This window comes from Ziziphus jujuba, chromosome 8 (genome assembly GCF_031755915.1).
Source record: "Ziziphus jujuba cultivar Dongzao chromosome 8, ASM3175591v1".
NCBI classification, from domain to species: domain Eukaryota; kingdom Viridiplantae; phylum Streptophyta; class Magnoliopsida; order Rosales; family Rhamnaceae; genus Ziziphus; species Ziziphus jujuba.
The window spans coordinates 23,438,547-23,456,536 of NC_083386.1; the positions used below are offsets into that span (position 1 = coordinate 23,438,547).

Genomic DNA, 17,990 nt, shown 5'->3' on the forward strand with positions numbered 1-17,990 from the left:
TTTTCATAAATAATATCCCTGTGCTCTGTGTGTGTGTGATTTATTTTTTTCCCCTGTACTAACAGGATGAAAACAATTACTAGCTCAAAAGTTTGAAGAATCCAAGACTTTTCGACAAATAAACAATTAGCAATTATGAAATCTCTTGCTCTTATACTAACATTTAACAAATTGATTTTTACATCTATGCATTTCATTTTCTATTCTCAAAAGGAATATTACACATTAATTAATAATTTTAGACTTTCATTTCAGGGGTACATAAAATAAGGAAAATCAATGGAAGCCGCAAAAGGTAAGTTGCGTGAATATTTTATACGCCAAAGTTGCATTCTTGTTTTCATGGTCAGGTTTATCTTTTTTTTTTTTCACAGCTATCTTCAGCAAGCTATAGCTACCTAGTAGAAATATATTGGCGTAAATATACAGTTTCGATATGTTTAAAAATAGATACATCTTAATTATGTTGGAACCTATTTATGTATATGCATATACAGCAGCTAACACTCGTATCGAGCTCTACGTGGCAGCACTGAAAGGCGATTGGAAAGCAGCCGAAAAGGTTGAAAATGATATTAATAGAGTGATTACAGAGAAAGGGGAAACGACTCTCCATATTGCTGCTCTAGCAAGAAAAGAGCAGTTTGTGAGAAAGTTGGTCAGTAAGCTGAACAAAGAAGACTTGGAAAAAAATAACAAAATTGGTAACAATGCTCTATGCTATGCCGCTGCCTCTGGAAATGTGGAAATTGCCAAGCTTATGGTCAAAGCTGGGAATGAAAAGTTGGTAAATCCAGATAGTGGTAAAAAACCCCTTTCCATGGCTGCTGCCAACGAACACGGTCAAATGGTGAGGTATCTTTTTCACAAAACCAATAATATTCAATATTGGGAAGAAGAAGAACAAGCTGAGCTGTTCACCACTGTTGAAGTATATTAGTTAGAGTTAGTGACGTGGCAATGTTGGTTAATAAAACAGTTGTTTGTTTTGGCAAGTTGTCAAGTTGTTAGTACAGGTCAGCAGTTGTTAGTTATACTACCTGTATTAATAGTGTTTTCATGTGTATTTTTCTTTAGTGAAAATCAATTACAGTTTTACAATTCTGTTATTCTTTCTTTCTATCTTTCTCTCTTCTTTCCTTCGACATTTTCTTTTATTTTCCTTCTATCCAAACACAACATTTACATGGTATCAGAGCGAGATTGACGATCCAGTAAAAAAAAAATGGAAAATCCAGGAGTTTCGAACGTCATGAACTCGTTTACAAGTCTGATTTCTGATAAGAATGAAAATTCTTTGGTTACAGTATCTCCATTTTCTAGTAGCATTCTGAAGCTTAACAGTGAAAATTTCTTGGTGTGGAAGTCACAAATTCTTCCTATATTACGAGGTCACAAGCTTGATAAGTTTGTACTGACTGATGAGCCAGAGTTCATGCAAGTATTTGTGTTTAGTGATGCAGAGGTTAATGATCACAGTTTGTCTAAGTTTTCTGTTGAACAGCAAGTTTGGATTTTGCAAGATCAGCTACTGCTAGGCTGGTTGACTACTGCAATTGAAGTTGAAGAGCTTGCAGATCTAGTAGGATTGAAAACCTCAAGACGTTTGTGGATCACAATTGAGGAAACTTACTCTTGTCATTCTGAGGTTTTTATGTTGCAACTTCGAAATGAGTTACAGACAACCAAGAAAGGCTCAATGAAAATTCTAGATTATTGCAAAAAGATGAAGAAAATTGCTGACAAGATGTGTTCTGGTGGTTTTCTGGTCTCTGAGAAGGAATTAGTTATGTGCATCTTGAATGGCTTAGGGCCTGAATTTGAAACAGTTCGTGTAAACTACACTAGTAGACCTCCTTTACCTAGTCTTCAAGAGGTAAAGCATTTTCTCTCTCATTATGAAACAACTATTGAACAGAATAATACTGTGGCTATGTTTCATTCTGCAAATCTGGTGTCTGCTTTCAATAATCAGTTGAATTTAGGCTCTAGTAATACTCTACCATCATCATCTACTACCTTGAATACTTCTAATCATGCTAACTCATCCATTCATAAAGATTATAGTACTGGAAAGTCTGGTTTTTATGAACGAGGAAGTTTTGAAGATTTTCGTGGTAGAGGTTACTATGGAAGAGGTAGAGGTAGAGGTCGAAACCATAGGAATTGGAGACCACAGTGTCAAATCTGTGGGATTGTTGGTCATCTGGCTAGTGTGTGTTACTACAGAGATTCAAATTCTGGAAATTCTGTTTTTCAAGGAATTCATGGACATAACTATGCACCTAATTCTGTTGGCTATAATGCTCAGTTCTCACAGTTGAATAATCCAGCAATGCTAAGTTCTTCTGTCTTTAATGGTTCTGGTTTAATAACTCGACCTATTGTTCCAACACACAATGGTGGCTTACCTATAAGTGCAGCTGGGTATAATTCTCTTGTTTCTTATCCACGAATGGTCACTAGAGAATTTCAGAGTGGGAATGGACAGATTATTCCTCATCAGAATTTTCACAATTCAGATATTAAGTCTGTTGGAAGTGAATTTTCAGGACAAGCTTCTGCTAATGTTGTCACCACACCAGTTTTGGTTGGAGATCCAAATTGGTATTTGGATAGTGGTGCAACTAATCATGTTGTTGCAGATGGTGGTAATCTTATACACCAGGTTGATTACAGTGGCAACAACAAGCTTTTAGTTGGCAATGGTCAAAGTCTTGACATTGCTAGTGTAGGTAATACACTGATTCCCTCTCTCACTTGTCCCAATTATGTTTTGTTGCTGCAAAATGTTCTTGTTGTTCCAACAATAGCAAAAAATTTGTTGAGTATATCAAAATTGGTATGTGACAACAATATAATAGTTGAATTTGATAAACATAATTGCTTCATTAAGGACAAACAGATGGGGAAGGTGGTGCTTCACGGATTACTTGAAGATGGACTTTACAAATTACAAATACCTTACAAGGACACAAGTCAAGATGCTGGGACTCTCCTTGGATCAAAGTCTACTGCCTTTAAGGAAACTGGTAGCTGCTTAGTAATGAATAAGGCAATGTGTGTACTATCTGGTGCTGTCTCATCTATACAAAAAGAGTGTCTTGTATCAAAAGATTGTCATTCTTCAGAAATTCATACAAATTGTACTACATATAGACCTGCTGGTGTGAGTTTACCTCTTTTTGATTCTACTAAGGAGTCAAATGTATCAGATTCCTCACAAACTGGTCAGTTGTGTTTGAATACTAGTTGTATTGATTTTGATGTACTGCACCAAAGGTTAGGACATGCTTCAGAGGCTGTCATAAACAAAGTGTTGTCTTTGTATAAACCAGATTTGCATATAAATAAAAGTTTAGCTTTTTGTGAAGCTTGTCAGCTTGGAAAAAATCATCTCTGTCATTTTTCCTTGTCAAACTCGAAAGCTTCAGCTCCTCTTGAACTGGTACACACTGATGTTTGGGGACCTGCTGCAACAGTTTCTACAGAAGGGTATCGATATTATATACACTTCATTGATGACTACTCCAGGTTTACTTGGATTTATCCCATGACAGTAAAATCAGAAGCTTTATCTATTTTTAAGCATTTTCATGTCATGGTGGAAAGGTTGTTTGATACAAAACTTAAGGTGGTTCAGTCAGATTGGGGTGGTGAATACAGATGTTTTCTTCCTTACTTACAACAGGTTGGTATAAAGTTCAGGCATTCATGCCCTTACATGCATCAGCAAAATGGTAGAGCTGAGAGAAAACACAGACACATTGTTGAGGTTGGTCTGTCTTTTCTTGCTCAAGCACACATGCCACTTCTATACTGGTGGGAAGCTTTTACTTCAGCAGTTTATGTAATTAACAGGCTTCCAACTGCCATTCTTGATTTTCACAGTCCTTTTGAATTGCTATTTAAGAAAGTACCTGACTATGATTTTCTAAAGGTTTTTGGAAGTGCTTGTTTTCCTTTCCTCAGACCTTTTCAGAATCACAAGTTTCAATTTCATACTGAGAAATGTGTGTTCATTGGTTACAGTGATGATCATAAAGGTTACAAATGCATGTCTTCTTCTGGCAAGATTTACATTGCTCGAAGTGTAAATTTTAATGAAAAGGAGTTTCCTTTTTCTACTGGTTTCTTACAAACTAGTTCAGCAGATAAGTCTAAGCTTCACAAAACTCAGGTTTCAACAGCTCCTCTAGTCCTTATCAAATCATTGCCACAACATTGTGCTTCAGACTCAAATTTATCAACTAGAAGTTCCAGCTCAGTCAGCTTAAATAACTCTCCAACTCTGACTTCAGGAAATCATAATCAGTCTGACATACGTTTGGAATCTGAGTTGCCTATGGACCCTTTAGAGACTTCAACAACACTGTCAAATGTGAATCAAAATCCATCTCAGAAAACTATTTCAACTCATCCTATGCAAACACGATCTAAGAGTGGAGTTTTCAAACCCAAAGTGTTTGCTCTTACTCAACAAGCTGCAGATTCAGTTGATGTTGAACCAGTTAGTGTTACTGATGCTTTAACAAATCCAAGGTGGAAAGCAGCAATGGATCAGGAATATGGAGCACTTGTCAAAAACAACACTTGGTCTTTGGTTCCCTATCATTCTGGAATGAATCTCATTGGTCACAAATGGATTTTTCGAGTAAAAAGAAATGCTGATGGAACTGTTCAGAGGTACAAGGCAAGGCTTGTTGCAAAAGGGTTTCATCAACAACCTGGCTTTGACTTCAATGAAACTTTTAGTCCAGTGATAAAGCCTACCACTATAAGATTAGTGCTTAGTCTTGCTATTTCACACAACTGGGAGGTAAGACAACTAGACTTTAATAATGCATTTCTTAATGGTGATCTTCAAGAAACAGTTTATCTCACTCAACCACAAGGATATGAGGATAAACAATTTCCAACACATGTGTGTCAGCTTCATAAGGCTTTATACGGCCTTAAACAAGCACCACGTGCTTGGTTTGAAAAATTGAAGGGTGCTCTCCTAAGCAAGGGTTTTGTTAATACAGTTTCTGACTCCTCTTTGTTTGTTTTGAAGACCAAAATTGCATATACTTTAGTTTTGGTATATGTAGATGACATTATTGTCACTGGTTCTAATGGAGTAGCAATTAAGCAACTTATCTCAGATTTGAATTCTCAATTTTCTCTTAAAGACTTGGGACACTTGAGTTACTTTCTTGGTATTGAAGCTACAAGAAACAGTAAGGGTATGCTGTTAACCCAGACAAAATATATACTTGATTTGCTTAAAAAGACTAAAATGGATGGAGCTAGGCCCTCACCATCACCGATGGTTTCTAATAAGCCTTTATCTCTAGAAGAGGGAGATATTTTGTCAAATCCTGAGTTGTATCGGAGTACCATTGGTGCTCTTCAATATCTTACATTGACCAGACCTGATATTAGTTTTACAGTGAATAAACTCAGTCAATTTGTGCAAGCTCCAACATCTTTACATTGGGATGCTTGTAAACGATTGTTAAGATACTTAAAAGGCACTGCAACACATGGCTTGTTCATCAAGTCAACAATGAAACTTGCTGTTCATGGATTTTCAGACTCAGATTGGGCAAGTGATCGAACAGACAGAAGATCAACAAGTGGTTATGGAATTTTTCTAGGTTCAAATCTTATTTCATGGAGGTCCAAGAAGCAGCAAGTTGTAGCTCGTTCAAGCACTGAGGCAGAGTATAGAGCCCTGGCTCACATCACCTCAGAACTATGTTGGTTACAAAACTTGATCAAGGAGCTGGAACTTCAGTTACCAATTCCTATAGTTTGGACTGACAGTCTTAGTGCAGCAGCTTTAGCAGAAAATCCAGTTCTACATCAAAGGACCAAACATATTGAGATAGATATGCATTTTGTCAGGGATAAAGTCTTGGAAAAATCTCTCCAAATTCGATATGTGCCTACTCGAGATCAGGTTGCTGATGTGTTTACAAAGAGTTTAGGAACTTCCAGGTTTCTCTATCTAAAGAATAAGCTTGGAGTTGTTCAGACTACTTAATTCGAGTATTTTGGAGTTTCAATTCATTCTCTGACTTACTTAACACTCAGAAAAACACTCAGCAAAAAGGGAGTTTTTCTGCAACATGGTTCACTTCTTATGTGCTGCAACTTCTGCTGATTTACTATTTTTCAAACTCCCATTTTGTTTCATCTGGTTTAACAAAATACGAGTTTGAGGGGGAATGTTGAAGTATATTAGTTAGAGTTAGTGACGTGGCAATGTTGGTTAATAAAACAGTTGTTTGTTTTGGCAAGTTGTCAAGTTGTTAGTACAGGTCAGCAGTTGTTAGTTATACTACCTGTATTAATAGTGTTTTCACGTGTATTTTTCTTTAGTGAAAATCAATTACAGTTTTACAATTCTGTTATTCTTTCTTTCTATCTTTCTCTCTTCTTTCCTTCGACATTTTCTTTTATTTTCCTTCTATCCAAACACAACTTTTACAACCACCTGTATCGGCATGGGGTATATGGTAAACTTTATTTTTAAATTTACTTTTTCCGACTTTACTTTCCTCATTTGTCTTTTGAATATTTTTGCTGTATACATCTTTTGTTAACTTTTACATTCTTTATACAAAATATGAAACAAAGAAGTAATTAAAACAGGTTACGCACAATAGCATGTTCTGTTTTCTGCTATATGGAAAAATTATAGCTAGTGCAAGACTAGTGTTTCTTGAATATAAAATTTAAAGAGGAAAAAAAAAATATATATATATATATATTCGATCCGCATATTGAATTGATGGAAGAACATACTGAGGATGCTTCCAAAATATATATATATTCATGTGTATTGATTTTTAGTTGTCAGGTTGGCAATTGCTCGTACTCTGTTTTTGTATGGCTTTATGAATTCTTTGAATTAATTTCTTCCTTCTCCAAAATAATAATAATAATAAAATAAAATAAAAAATCAATCGTTGTTGTGAACTTGTGATAGGATAAATAAAAAACGACACATTTCGGATATAATTAAAACAATTGCATGGATCTCCCTCCTTCAATTATATTAAACCAAATTAATTCAATCATGCATGCATGCAAGATTAATTATATATAAGTTGAATCTGGCCAACATTCATGTGGCACAAGATAATTATAATTGTATCTGAATTTTTTCTTTGGTATTTTTTTTTCAATTACTTTCTTTGGTAAATTGAAATATGCAGATTTGGCTATAGACATGCTAAAGAGCAACCCAGGACTAGCTAAGGTTAGAAACAAATATGATGAAACAGGATTGACTGTGTTAGCACGAACACCTCTAACTTTTGTTGGTAATGATGAGAGTCAATCAGCTGGACTACTCAAGAGTTTTCTTAATTTATCATGTAAGTCCACATTTAATTCAATCTAATTATATATTTAATAATTAAATACAGAATTAATTAATTAATTACTTTATTAATTCTCAGTGAAAATGCTTTGTGATAAAAAGAATAATTAACTATATCAATTCTATATTTAATAATTAACTATATTAATTATAAAGTTATTTATTAAAAGAATATTAACTATATTTTATATTAATTATATTAATTACATAGTTAATTAACTATATTAATTCTCAATGAAAAAGGTTTAAAGCTGCCGCATTTAGGAAAATCAAGGCAGTATTCTCAAGCGTTAGACTTAGTCAAAATGCTTTGTGATTATTGCTTGAATAATTCTGATGAAGAGAACCAAAGCTCAACTGCGGAAGTTGCAAATCTACTATTTGATGCGGCTGAAGCAGGGAATGTGGATATTTTAATCAAACTAATGCACTTCAACCCTGACCTACTGTGGGTCAAAGATACTGAAAGAGGAACTATCTTTCACGTGGCGGTTGAGAATCGTCACGAGGACATATTCAATTTGCTATTTGAGTTGGGTGCAATTAAGGATTTTATTGCAAAACATATTCCTAGCAATGACAATAACTTGCTTCATTTTGCTGCAAAATTACCACCTCAAAAGAAGCTCAACACTGTAAGCGGTGCAGCTCTTCAGATGCACCGAGAGCTTTTGTGGTACAAGGTACGTACATAAACATCAATATATATGGTCTGGCAGCTTCTATTTCTTAATTAATATATATTCAAAACATGTTCTGCATATAAAATCAGTGTAAAATGTTGAAAGTGTATTATTAATTTAATGATTTAAAATTAAAATTTTAATTAGACAAATGAGGATTTATAATATTTGTTAAGAATTATGTTATATATATCTATATCTGTAATTGAATATAAAAAGCGACATACCTAGAATTCTTTTCATAAAAATATTTATATTCTATTAATCAATATGGCTTATTGTGCCCTTTTTTTTTTCATTTTTTCGATTAAATGTCTTGTTTTGTTTTGTTTTCTTGTCCTTTCTTATCGTGTTTTAAGATTTTTTTTTTTAAAGGTTGTGTTAATAATAGTATAATTAAACATTCTAGTCTTTTTAAGTTTTAAGTTTTACATTTCCTTTTAGTTGATTCTAATAAAAAAACAGTGTTTATTTTTTAACAAATGACTACACTTTATTCTAATAAATTTATTGTAGCTTATTTTTTAAGTTTTCAATATTAATAGGCTAAAATTCTTTACTGGATAAATTTCAAATGCACATGGTTGATTGGACTAGCATTGGCGCAGATGGAATAGATGATGGTTAATGAGTATGATAGAAAATTTTATAAATATAGTATTTATCTCTTATACTTTTATTATTCTTTTTTTCACAAAAGTGTCTTATAGCTTGATTTTTCTTGTTTGTAGATAACTGAAAAAAGTAATTGACACTATTATAACGTGGCCATGGCAAATATATATATATATATATATATAGATATATATCTTGAATATGTTCCCTACATAAATATTAATGTGCCAAGTACCATGATAACATTAATAGCTTTCTAGTATGCAATTAAAAGTCCCTATATAAACTCGCTCCATTTGTACACAAAGATAAAAAAATGTGGTGGAGTGTATAAGGAAACAGACATGCTAAGACAGCTAATCTAATTAAAATTCAATATGGCACTGCTTTGACTCATATAACTACAAAACCATCCAAAACTTTTTCCATTGTTGAATTTACATAAAATGAAATCGCTATTGATCCATATTGCTTTCCTAATTAATCTCTCTTGAATTAATTTTTATTACAGGAAGTAGAAAAGATTGTACCAACTCCATACAGAGACTTGCCTAATTCAAAAGGAGAAACCCCACGTGCTTTATTTGAAAAAGAACATAAAGAATTGAAAGCGAAAGGTGAGAAGTGGATGAAGGACATAGCAGCTTCATCTATGTTGGTTGCTACACTTGTTGCGACAGTAATGTTCACAGCCGCAATTAGTGTCCCTGGTGGATTCAATACCGATAATGGAGTTCCAATTCTTCTAGATAAAAAGCCTAAGCTATTTCTGATTTTCACAATATCAGATACAGTAGGGCTATTCTCCTCCACAGCTTCTACTCTGATATTCTTGTCCATCCATACCTCTCGCTATGCTGATGATGATTTCCTTAAGTTCGTACCATTTATGTTGATGTTCGGAGTTACTACGCTTTTCATAGCCCTAACAGCCATGACGATCACTTTTTCTGCCACCTTTCTTCTTTATTATCATCACCATGGATTTGCTTTCATTTCTGTCATTGTGGGTTCTGTTCCTCTTCTTTACCTTTTATTAATTTTTCCTCTTTTAGTTGATCTTCTGCATGCAATTCGTGGTCCTAGGTTTCTGTTTAAGCCAGGAAAACATCTATTTCACTAGCTAGTAATTGTCTACTTATCATGATATGTCGTAACTATATTTCATATTTGAACTCTATATATGGAATAAGTTCTCGAGGTTTAAAAAATAATGGCACTCACGTTATTCTTCATATTTTTGCATGGTGTTCATTTTGCCTGTGCATTTTCTTTTATATTTGCAAAATGTTTTATTCTCTGCTCCTATATTTCATACTTGCACCATTATTTGCATATGGTATATGATACCATCCCTATTTTTGATATAAAGCGCGAGTCATATTTTTGGATCTAGTAGGGGTGCAAAACAAAGCCCATTGTCCTTAAATAGGAACCCATTGCGTAAAATATGAGCCCGCAAAATTACCTCTCACGGTCTCCGGCACGATGGGGCCTTACTTGCACCAAGACCCTGCCCAATTGTATAATGTGTTCCTGATTATTACTTTTTTGGACATATAATTTCAAATATATACCTATTTATTCAAATAACCAATAAAAATTAATGATGTTTTTATATGTTTTTTAATTCATGTAAATTTTTATAAATTTTAATTTTCGCAAAAAGGAAAAGATATTATTAAATTTGTTTTGTTTTTTTTAATAAACATACTAGAATGTCTAGTTGAGGACTAAAGTCCGATTCGAGGTAGGTTTAATAGAAATTGATCCAGTCCATCTTTCGCATTTGGTGATTATCCTGGGCCATATTACCCCTCAAAAATGAATTTTTTGTTTTGGGTCAACCCTTAACTATTATTTGTAAATGCAACGAAGGAATTGAAGAACACATAAGCCAAGTTTATTTGTATCCGTTTACATAACTTTGAAAAACAATTTATGTGCATCAATGCCATGAATATCTACAACTGAAATCAAAATTTATGAATCCATTTCCAAATATGTGGTTAGCATTATGCAGTTTTAAATTATATATATATATAAATATATATGTATTGCAACATAAAAGAAAATCCCAAAGTATTTTGCCCAATCCAGCATTTATTTAAATAACAACTTACATGGTGGGAGAGATCAAATTACAAGCTAGGTTTATTACAAGATATTATTTGATATATTATGCAATCTCCTAGGTGAAATAAACGTTTACATGATTGGAATAGAAATCTTGAATCACGTATAGACTGGATTATATCCACTAAAAATGGAAACATTATTAACGAGTAAATAACAGGAATACAACCTAGAATACTATATATGATGACTTACTCTCCATGATGATAATATAGAAGATTAATTACTAAAAATGCTTCCACTAAGGCCACCTTTGAGATGAAAAGTGCTGTGATTCCGATCAACAACTTTATGCAAACAATGAAATATTTTTCTGCATAACGAGTGGTGAGGATGGACCAGAAGATCAACACTGAGCTGTGGAGCAGAATATTGATATTGCATTTGATGTCAAGAAATCTTTAATTGATCTTATTCCTTTTTGCCTCATATTCTTTAGAGCTCATAGGTATTAAAATCATCCCCTTTGCTCATTGATTTTGACCTTTTCTTTATCTTACATTTTTCAAAACTCACAGATCTTACATTGATCTTTTGCTTTAAAAGTAGTGTCTTTGCCACTAAATTGCCTTGGCTTATATATCTTATCACTTCTAACCTCGTATCTTTTAAAACTTATAGGTTTTGCCATTATCCCCCTCATCGCTCACTGATTTTTATCCTTTTTTATTTCACATTATTCAAAACTCATGGATCTTAATCTTTTGCTTGAAAAGCAGTGTCTTTTGCCACGGAATTGCCTTCATACAATTATTTGCATTTTTAATCCTTTAATTTTAAGGTGTTTGGCACTTGTATGGCGGTTTTGTCCCTTGACTATGGTATTTGTTACATATCTCTTATCTTGGAATTTTATGGCAATTAATAATTTTTTTAAATGTGTAATTTATTGTATAAAAGTATTTTAAACTCCAATTATATATAAAACAAAAATAAGTGCCAAAAAAAGAAGAAGAAAAGTTTCAAAATAAGAGAAATGCAAGTGTGCAACAAACATCATAGACGGACAAAATTGTCAAGAAAAAAGAAACTCGAGGTTAGAAGTGTCATACAACTTAAATTTTTCTTTTTTGGGTCTTTTTTTTATTTTGTTTTCATTTATTTATTTATTTTTGGTTTGATTTTTTTAAAGAAATGGATGAATATATCAAGGATAAGAGTATATCAATATCCATTAAGTCTTCAAGTGACAGGACTCACCCCGGGAACAGTCCTAGGATCTTCCAAGTGGTCTCGTCTAGTGAAGTCCCATTGGACAATCCCTAAAAAAATATCTAATGGAACCTCACTTAAAACGTAGACAACTGAACACATGCATTATCAATAATACCTTAATATACATATAAATAAAACCATAACAACACAAAAGTCCACAACCGACCTATTGTATCACAGGCCATAACAACACATGTATATAATATGGTCTCTATTGAGTCCAATAATTAGATCAGAGCATTATAAAAGTATTTGGAAAGTTTAGAAGTACAAATAAGCAATAAATAAGTTAAAAAAAAAAAAGATAGATAAGGAAAGATAGATATTGCTGCTGCTATGGAAAGGATGAAGTGATAAGCGATGCACGAGGCAAGACTTGTCAGGGTCCAAAATTCCTCATTGGAACCCTAGACAAGCCCTGATCCTAAGGAAACCCTACCCGACCCTCGAATGGAAAATCCGGCAGAACTTCTCCTAAGGGTTGGACTTACCACAAATTTTCTGCACTGAAAACACACTTCTATATACATCCCCTTATTCCTCCTACATTACTACAATATAATTCCACAAATTTACAGCACTCCAAATGAATAACAGTAAATCAGTGCATAATTAATAACTAAATGTCCAATACAGTATATAGAGCATTATATAAATAAATATGAACTTTATTCAATGTCAGATAAAGAAGCAATACAAGATGAAGAGGAAAAAAGGGAAGAAATGCTTCTTGGACTTTCGGCAATGAACTGAGACGTCAGGCTTGCCCCGGACGATCAACGTCTCCCAACCTGGACCTAGGAGAATGGAATTTAAAAATATGAGATGCTAATCATCTCAGTGAGTGATCCTATCTACTGTATAATATGAAGCAACGATAATTATGGCACACTTGATTAATTAGGAATAAATAAGTAATTAAATAATAATTAATTGAAAATAATATTTTCTCTCAAAACCCTCACCATTCTCTCCGTTGGAAAAGTTTTCCTTTTAAAACATTTTCACAAAACCCGTTATTTGTATTCCCCGAAAATCAAGAAATAAGTAGTTAACTAAATATCAAATAAAAAATAATAAATCAAACATCCAAAATTTATAATGGAAATAAAATAGGAATAGAAATAAAAATAATTTCGTAATAATTACTAAATAATTAATAAATGTCATAAACAAATAATACGAAAATATTAATGAAACTTACATTAAGACAATTTAGGAAATAATAAAATAATTAGAATTAATTAATTAATTGAACAATTAAATAAAGGAATAATTAAACCAAATTAAAACCTCCATTTAACATAAATGGTAAAAACATAGTAAAATCGCTTTAAAATCATCAAATCAATATAAATAGTGAAATAAATCATTTAATTAATAAAAGATATACTTAAATCAATTTAATCATCTATTTGAAGTAAATGATAAAACTACAAAAGAATTTATTTGAAAACCCCAATCCATTTAAAGATACTCTTTAAAAACATTATTATTTGGAAATAATATCGAAAGCTACTTGACGCACCACACTATATACCAGTGATGTCCCACAATACCCAGCGTCCCTAGTACCGTGTAACGGGAGGTTAAAGACAGAAACTTGCATACGGTCGCTTCGGCGTCCCGACAGCATCGCTGCTTAAACCGTCATCCCAGCCACGGAGGGGGGGCGGCTTATGTGCACTATATAAAACTTTCCTACCCTCGGTCCAGTGGCAACTCACGGGAGACATTATAACTTGCGTGCTCATCTACATATACAGTACAGAACACCAGTACTGTATGAGTGCGTCTAAAACCAGTTATTAAATTTATTATTAAAATACCAAATTTTCCAAAATTCACCGTGGGAATTATACCACTTTTCAAATTCACCATCCCACATTTTTTTCTTTAATATCACCAGCATGAATACTTCGATAATATATAATTTTCTCATATCACAAAATCCGTCAATACAATTATTTAATTTTCAAACCCATCAACTTTCATTTCCATCAACTCAAATATACAATTTTCCAATGGCATAAATATTTTTGAAACATAATTCTTTAAAACAATACTTGTCTCCAATCCTCAAAATCCATTTAAATCAACAAATCCATAAAACCACATTAATTTCATATATAATTAATTCATATAATTGTGCACAATAATTGAATAATAACCATAGCAATAATTAAAATAAATCAAACCACAATTTCTTTAAATTCCCAAATATATTCTTTTGGCACCAAAACATATATTAAAAACATTATAATTTAGCAATACAATTTATATGGAAATTCTCTTAATATCAAATACATAAAACATATTTACCAAATATTTAATTATGAAATATTCCAACAATGAAATTTAATAATAATTACCAAAATCTCAAATTCCTTAAAACCAAAATATTTTATAATGCACAAATATTTAATTCCATTCAATTTTGGCACCAAAATTTCAAATATAAATTTACTACATATTAAACATATTTTTCAAACAGCCACTTTACACAAAATATATATGTTTTAACATCCCAAATTAATTCTGAAGATGGGTCACTCACCTGGAACACGCAATTAATCCAAGATCCTTCATGGGATCAATTCCACGATACACACATGCTTTAGAACAACAATTTACACACAGTCAAATAAAATAATATTTTATTCGGATAAATAATACCCGGTACCTAGGGGGTTAAACACAAACATTAACCAAAATTGACGAGTAATATACCGAATCGAAACTTGAGTGACGAGGATTACGAATCTGGTCTTACTTCCCGGAGATCGGACCAGTGGTGGCCGGAATCTCGCCGGAAAGCTCTCGGCCTTTAGAGTCTCGATTCTCCCAAACCGTTGTGAATTGGAGGAAAAGGACACCGGATTTGAATTCAGGGGGTCGGAATTAGTGGGAGGGACTGGCGGTACAACTAGGTACTCGCCGGAACTGGACTTTCCGGCGAGCCACCGAATCCCACCGAAAAACGTCACCGCCAGTGGCACGTCCGGTGGCTGGTGGCCGAGATTTTTTAGGGGTTTTGTAGATCGAGGGGAGAGGGTTCCAACGGGACCGGCGGTGAGGCAAACGGAGGCCGGAATTGGGAGAAATCTGGGTTTGAAGATTTTCAACCCCTCGCTGGAAAATACTCCGATCCCGGTGGGCTGGCCGCAAATGAGAAGGTGGTGAGGGGTGGCTGGCGCGTGTGGCCTGAAAATGGCTAGAAATGGGTCAAACGGCGGTGGCCGGTGGTGGAGGGGAAAAATGGCCGTCGACGGAAAACGCTCTGATCCTGGCACGTTACCGGCCGGTTGGCCGTGAGATTTGGGTGGCCGGTCGGAATTGAGGAGGCGGAGGCAGTGGGGTGGCCGGACGATGGCCAACCGGTGGTGGCCGATTTTTCTCCCCCTCTCTTTCTCTCTCCTCCCCCCTCTTTTCACACCGGTTTAAGGCCACCATGGGTGGCACTGTTCACCCATGTGGACCTCTAAGATGTCGACATGTGGCATCACTGTTCATGTACTGTATATAATTGGAAAGTAGAATAAAATATTGCGGTAATTGGAAAACTTTGCATGTCCATAACTTTTTAACCGTACGTCCAAAATTTGGCGTGCCATTAGTCTGTGGACTTGTATCGATGAGCACTTTACAACCATATATGAGTCAAAGCTCATTTCCCCATAAATAAAAAGTCAACTCGGGCACCCTTGGACAGTTTGGATCCCAACTTGTTTTGCTCATAACTTTCAAACTGTAACTCCGTTTTCGACCTGCTACTAGTCTACGAACTCGTGCCAACTATACTTCGTAATGATACCTCAGTCAATCTAGAATTCCATCCGAGTCAAAAAGTCAACTTTTGACCCATTCGGTCAACGGTCAACGGTCAACCTCGGTGAAAGTTGGAAAATTTCCATTGTACTTTGGGACGGGATGTTACAGACTGCTACTAACTACCTGGACCTAGGGGAACGAATTTAAAACAAATAAAATATGAGATAAAAAAAATCTCAGTGAGTGGCATAATATAATAAAAAAATAAAAATTTATATCCGTAAAACTTTTTCTCAAGACCTTTTGTTTTACTCATTTAAAAAGTTCTCCATTTAAAAATCATTTTGTAAAACCCAAATTTGTACCCCAATTTAATATCATAAATTGATGCTCAAAGGTATAAGGTGAACGATCAGTATAATATTGCAAAATATCTTAATCAAGATATAAGTAGTGAGCATAAAATATTATAAACACAATTTCACGAAATAATTATGAAAGTGTAGTAATAACCAGCATATTTGAAAACCAACAATATACACAAAATATATACAATGTACCATACGATATACCAAACTATAAACCATGGGATACACCTACCTTATGACTCTCAATATATGAAAGGAATCCTGGAAATAATAAACTGTCGAGACATACCCAACCTCACGGTCCGTGGCAATTATAAACTGTCGGGTGAAACCAACTTCACAGTCCGTGACAATAATAAACCGTCCGGATAAACCCAACCTCAAGGCCCGTGGCAATAATAAACCATTGGGATAAATCCAACTCCACGGTATTGTGGCAAATCGTGCGCTATAATATAATACTGATCCAAGACACTAGTAATATAAGGTACATCAATTAAGAATAATTAATACAGTATCCTTAAAACAATCTTGTAAGATCATGTATATTTTTCCAAATGATACTGTATCATAAATCATAATTTAATATTTCAATTGAACTGCTTATTTAAACATTTCAAAATTTTCAAATCATCATTTCATGCTTAAACCAGAAATATCACAGTGAAATATATTTACCATAAACCAATTTTAAGCACATAAAATTATAAAATATTTGAACATTTTTAAAATCATATAAATTTTCAATCTGCTTTCTTAAATTAGTTATTTTCCGAAATGATTTAGAACCTCAATTCAAATATCAAGATATTTAGATACCATAAATTCATTTATGAATTCATTAGAATTGAAAACCGTTTAAAATATTGTTAAACATCATATAAAATGATAACACATATAAATAAAATCAAATAATATATATGCATAAACAAAAAATTTCAATCAAATAGTATATACATAAAATATTTGAAGCACATATATACTATACTATGTATCCAAAATATTTTAAAATCATATAACCACTCATAGCATTATAGATGCTCACTCCTGCTCCCCTGCAGAACCGACTTAAGACTCAACATGAGTATCTGTAATATAATAAAATATTTTTTAGACTCCAATAACTAAAATAAAGATATTTTTATGAACTAAATATCTTAAAATAATTTATATCACTCTAAAATTACATAAATTGGACACTGAACGGTCCAATTATACTGCATACTCTTACGATCCGATATCCAAAATTAGAGTTTTTCACCCAAAGACTAATCTTTCAATATTGAACTATCTAATAGGTCCTAATAATTTCTAATTTCACTAATCCAACTTCAATTTTGTCTAATTTGACCAATTTTGTCCAAACACAATATGAATTTATCCGGTATTTAACTAATTGACCCAAAAATAGAAAAATTATCAAACGACCTCCAAAATTCACAAATTTTATATCAATGGAAAGCCCAAGAGATAAGGAATGCAATGGTATACTCACCTCGGTCCAAAAGTGTCACTGATGGTTGAAAAACTTATCGCAATACTCGGCCAAAGTCCACGTTGATGTATCTCTCAAACGGTGAGGAATCTTTGTAAATGGACCACAGAAATGAGTTTCAAGGATCCAAAAATAGTGAACAAAGTGTATGGATTGGCCTGAAATGGCCAAGAAAAGGTCAAACGGTAGGAAAATGTCAAACAGTCGATTCCGGCCCGTCGATCGGCTGTTTGGCTTGAAATTTGGCTGGCGATGTCTTCTCAAGGTGGGTAACAAGGATGGCTGGTGTAACACCCCGTCCCAAACTACATCAGAATTCTTGCACGTTGACC

General features: G+C 33.7%; 1 protein-coding gene across 1 annotated transcript in view; it reads left to right on the top strand.

Annotated features, from left to right (window-relative positions):
* Positions 1-9,822, top strand: part of LOC112491241 (ankyrin repeat-containing protein NPR4) — a 73,615-nt gene extending 63,793 nt beyond the window's left edge. The window contains exons 2-4 of the mRNA XM_060820036.1: positions 7,209-7,370; positions 7,619-8,058; positions 9,185-9,822. Of these exons, the coding sequence (XP_060676019.1) occupies positions 7,209-7,370; positions 7,619-8,058; positions 9,185-9,796 (1,214 nt within the window). The 3' untranslated portion in view covers positions 9,797-9,822. The remainder of the gene's footprint in view (positions 1-7,208; positions 7,371-7,618; positions 8,059-9,184) is intronic.
* Positions 9,823-17,990: the final 8,168 nt, after the last annotated feature.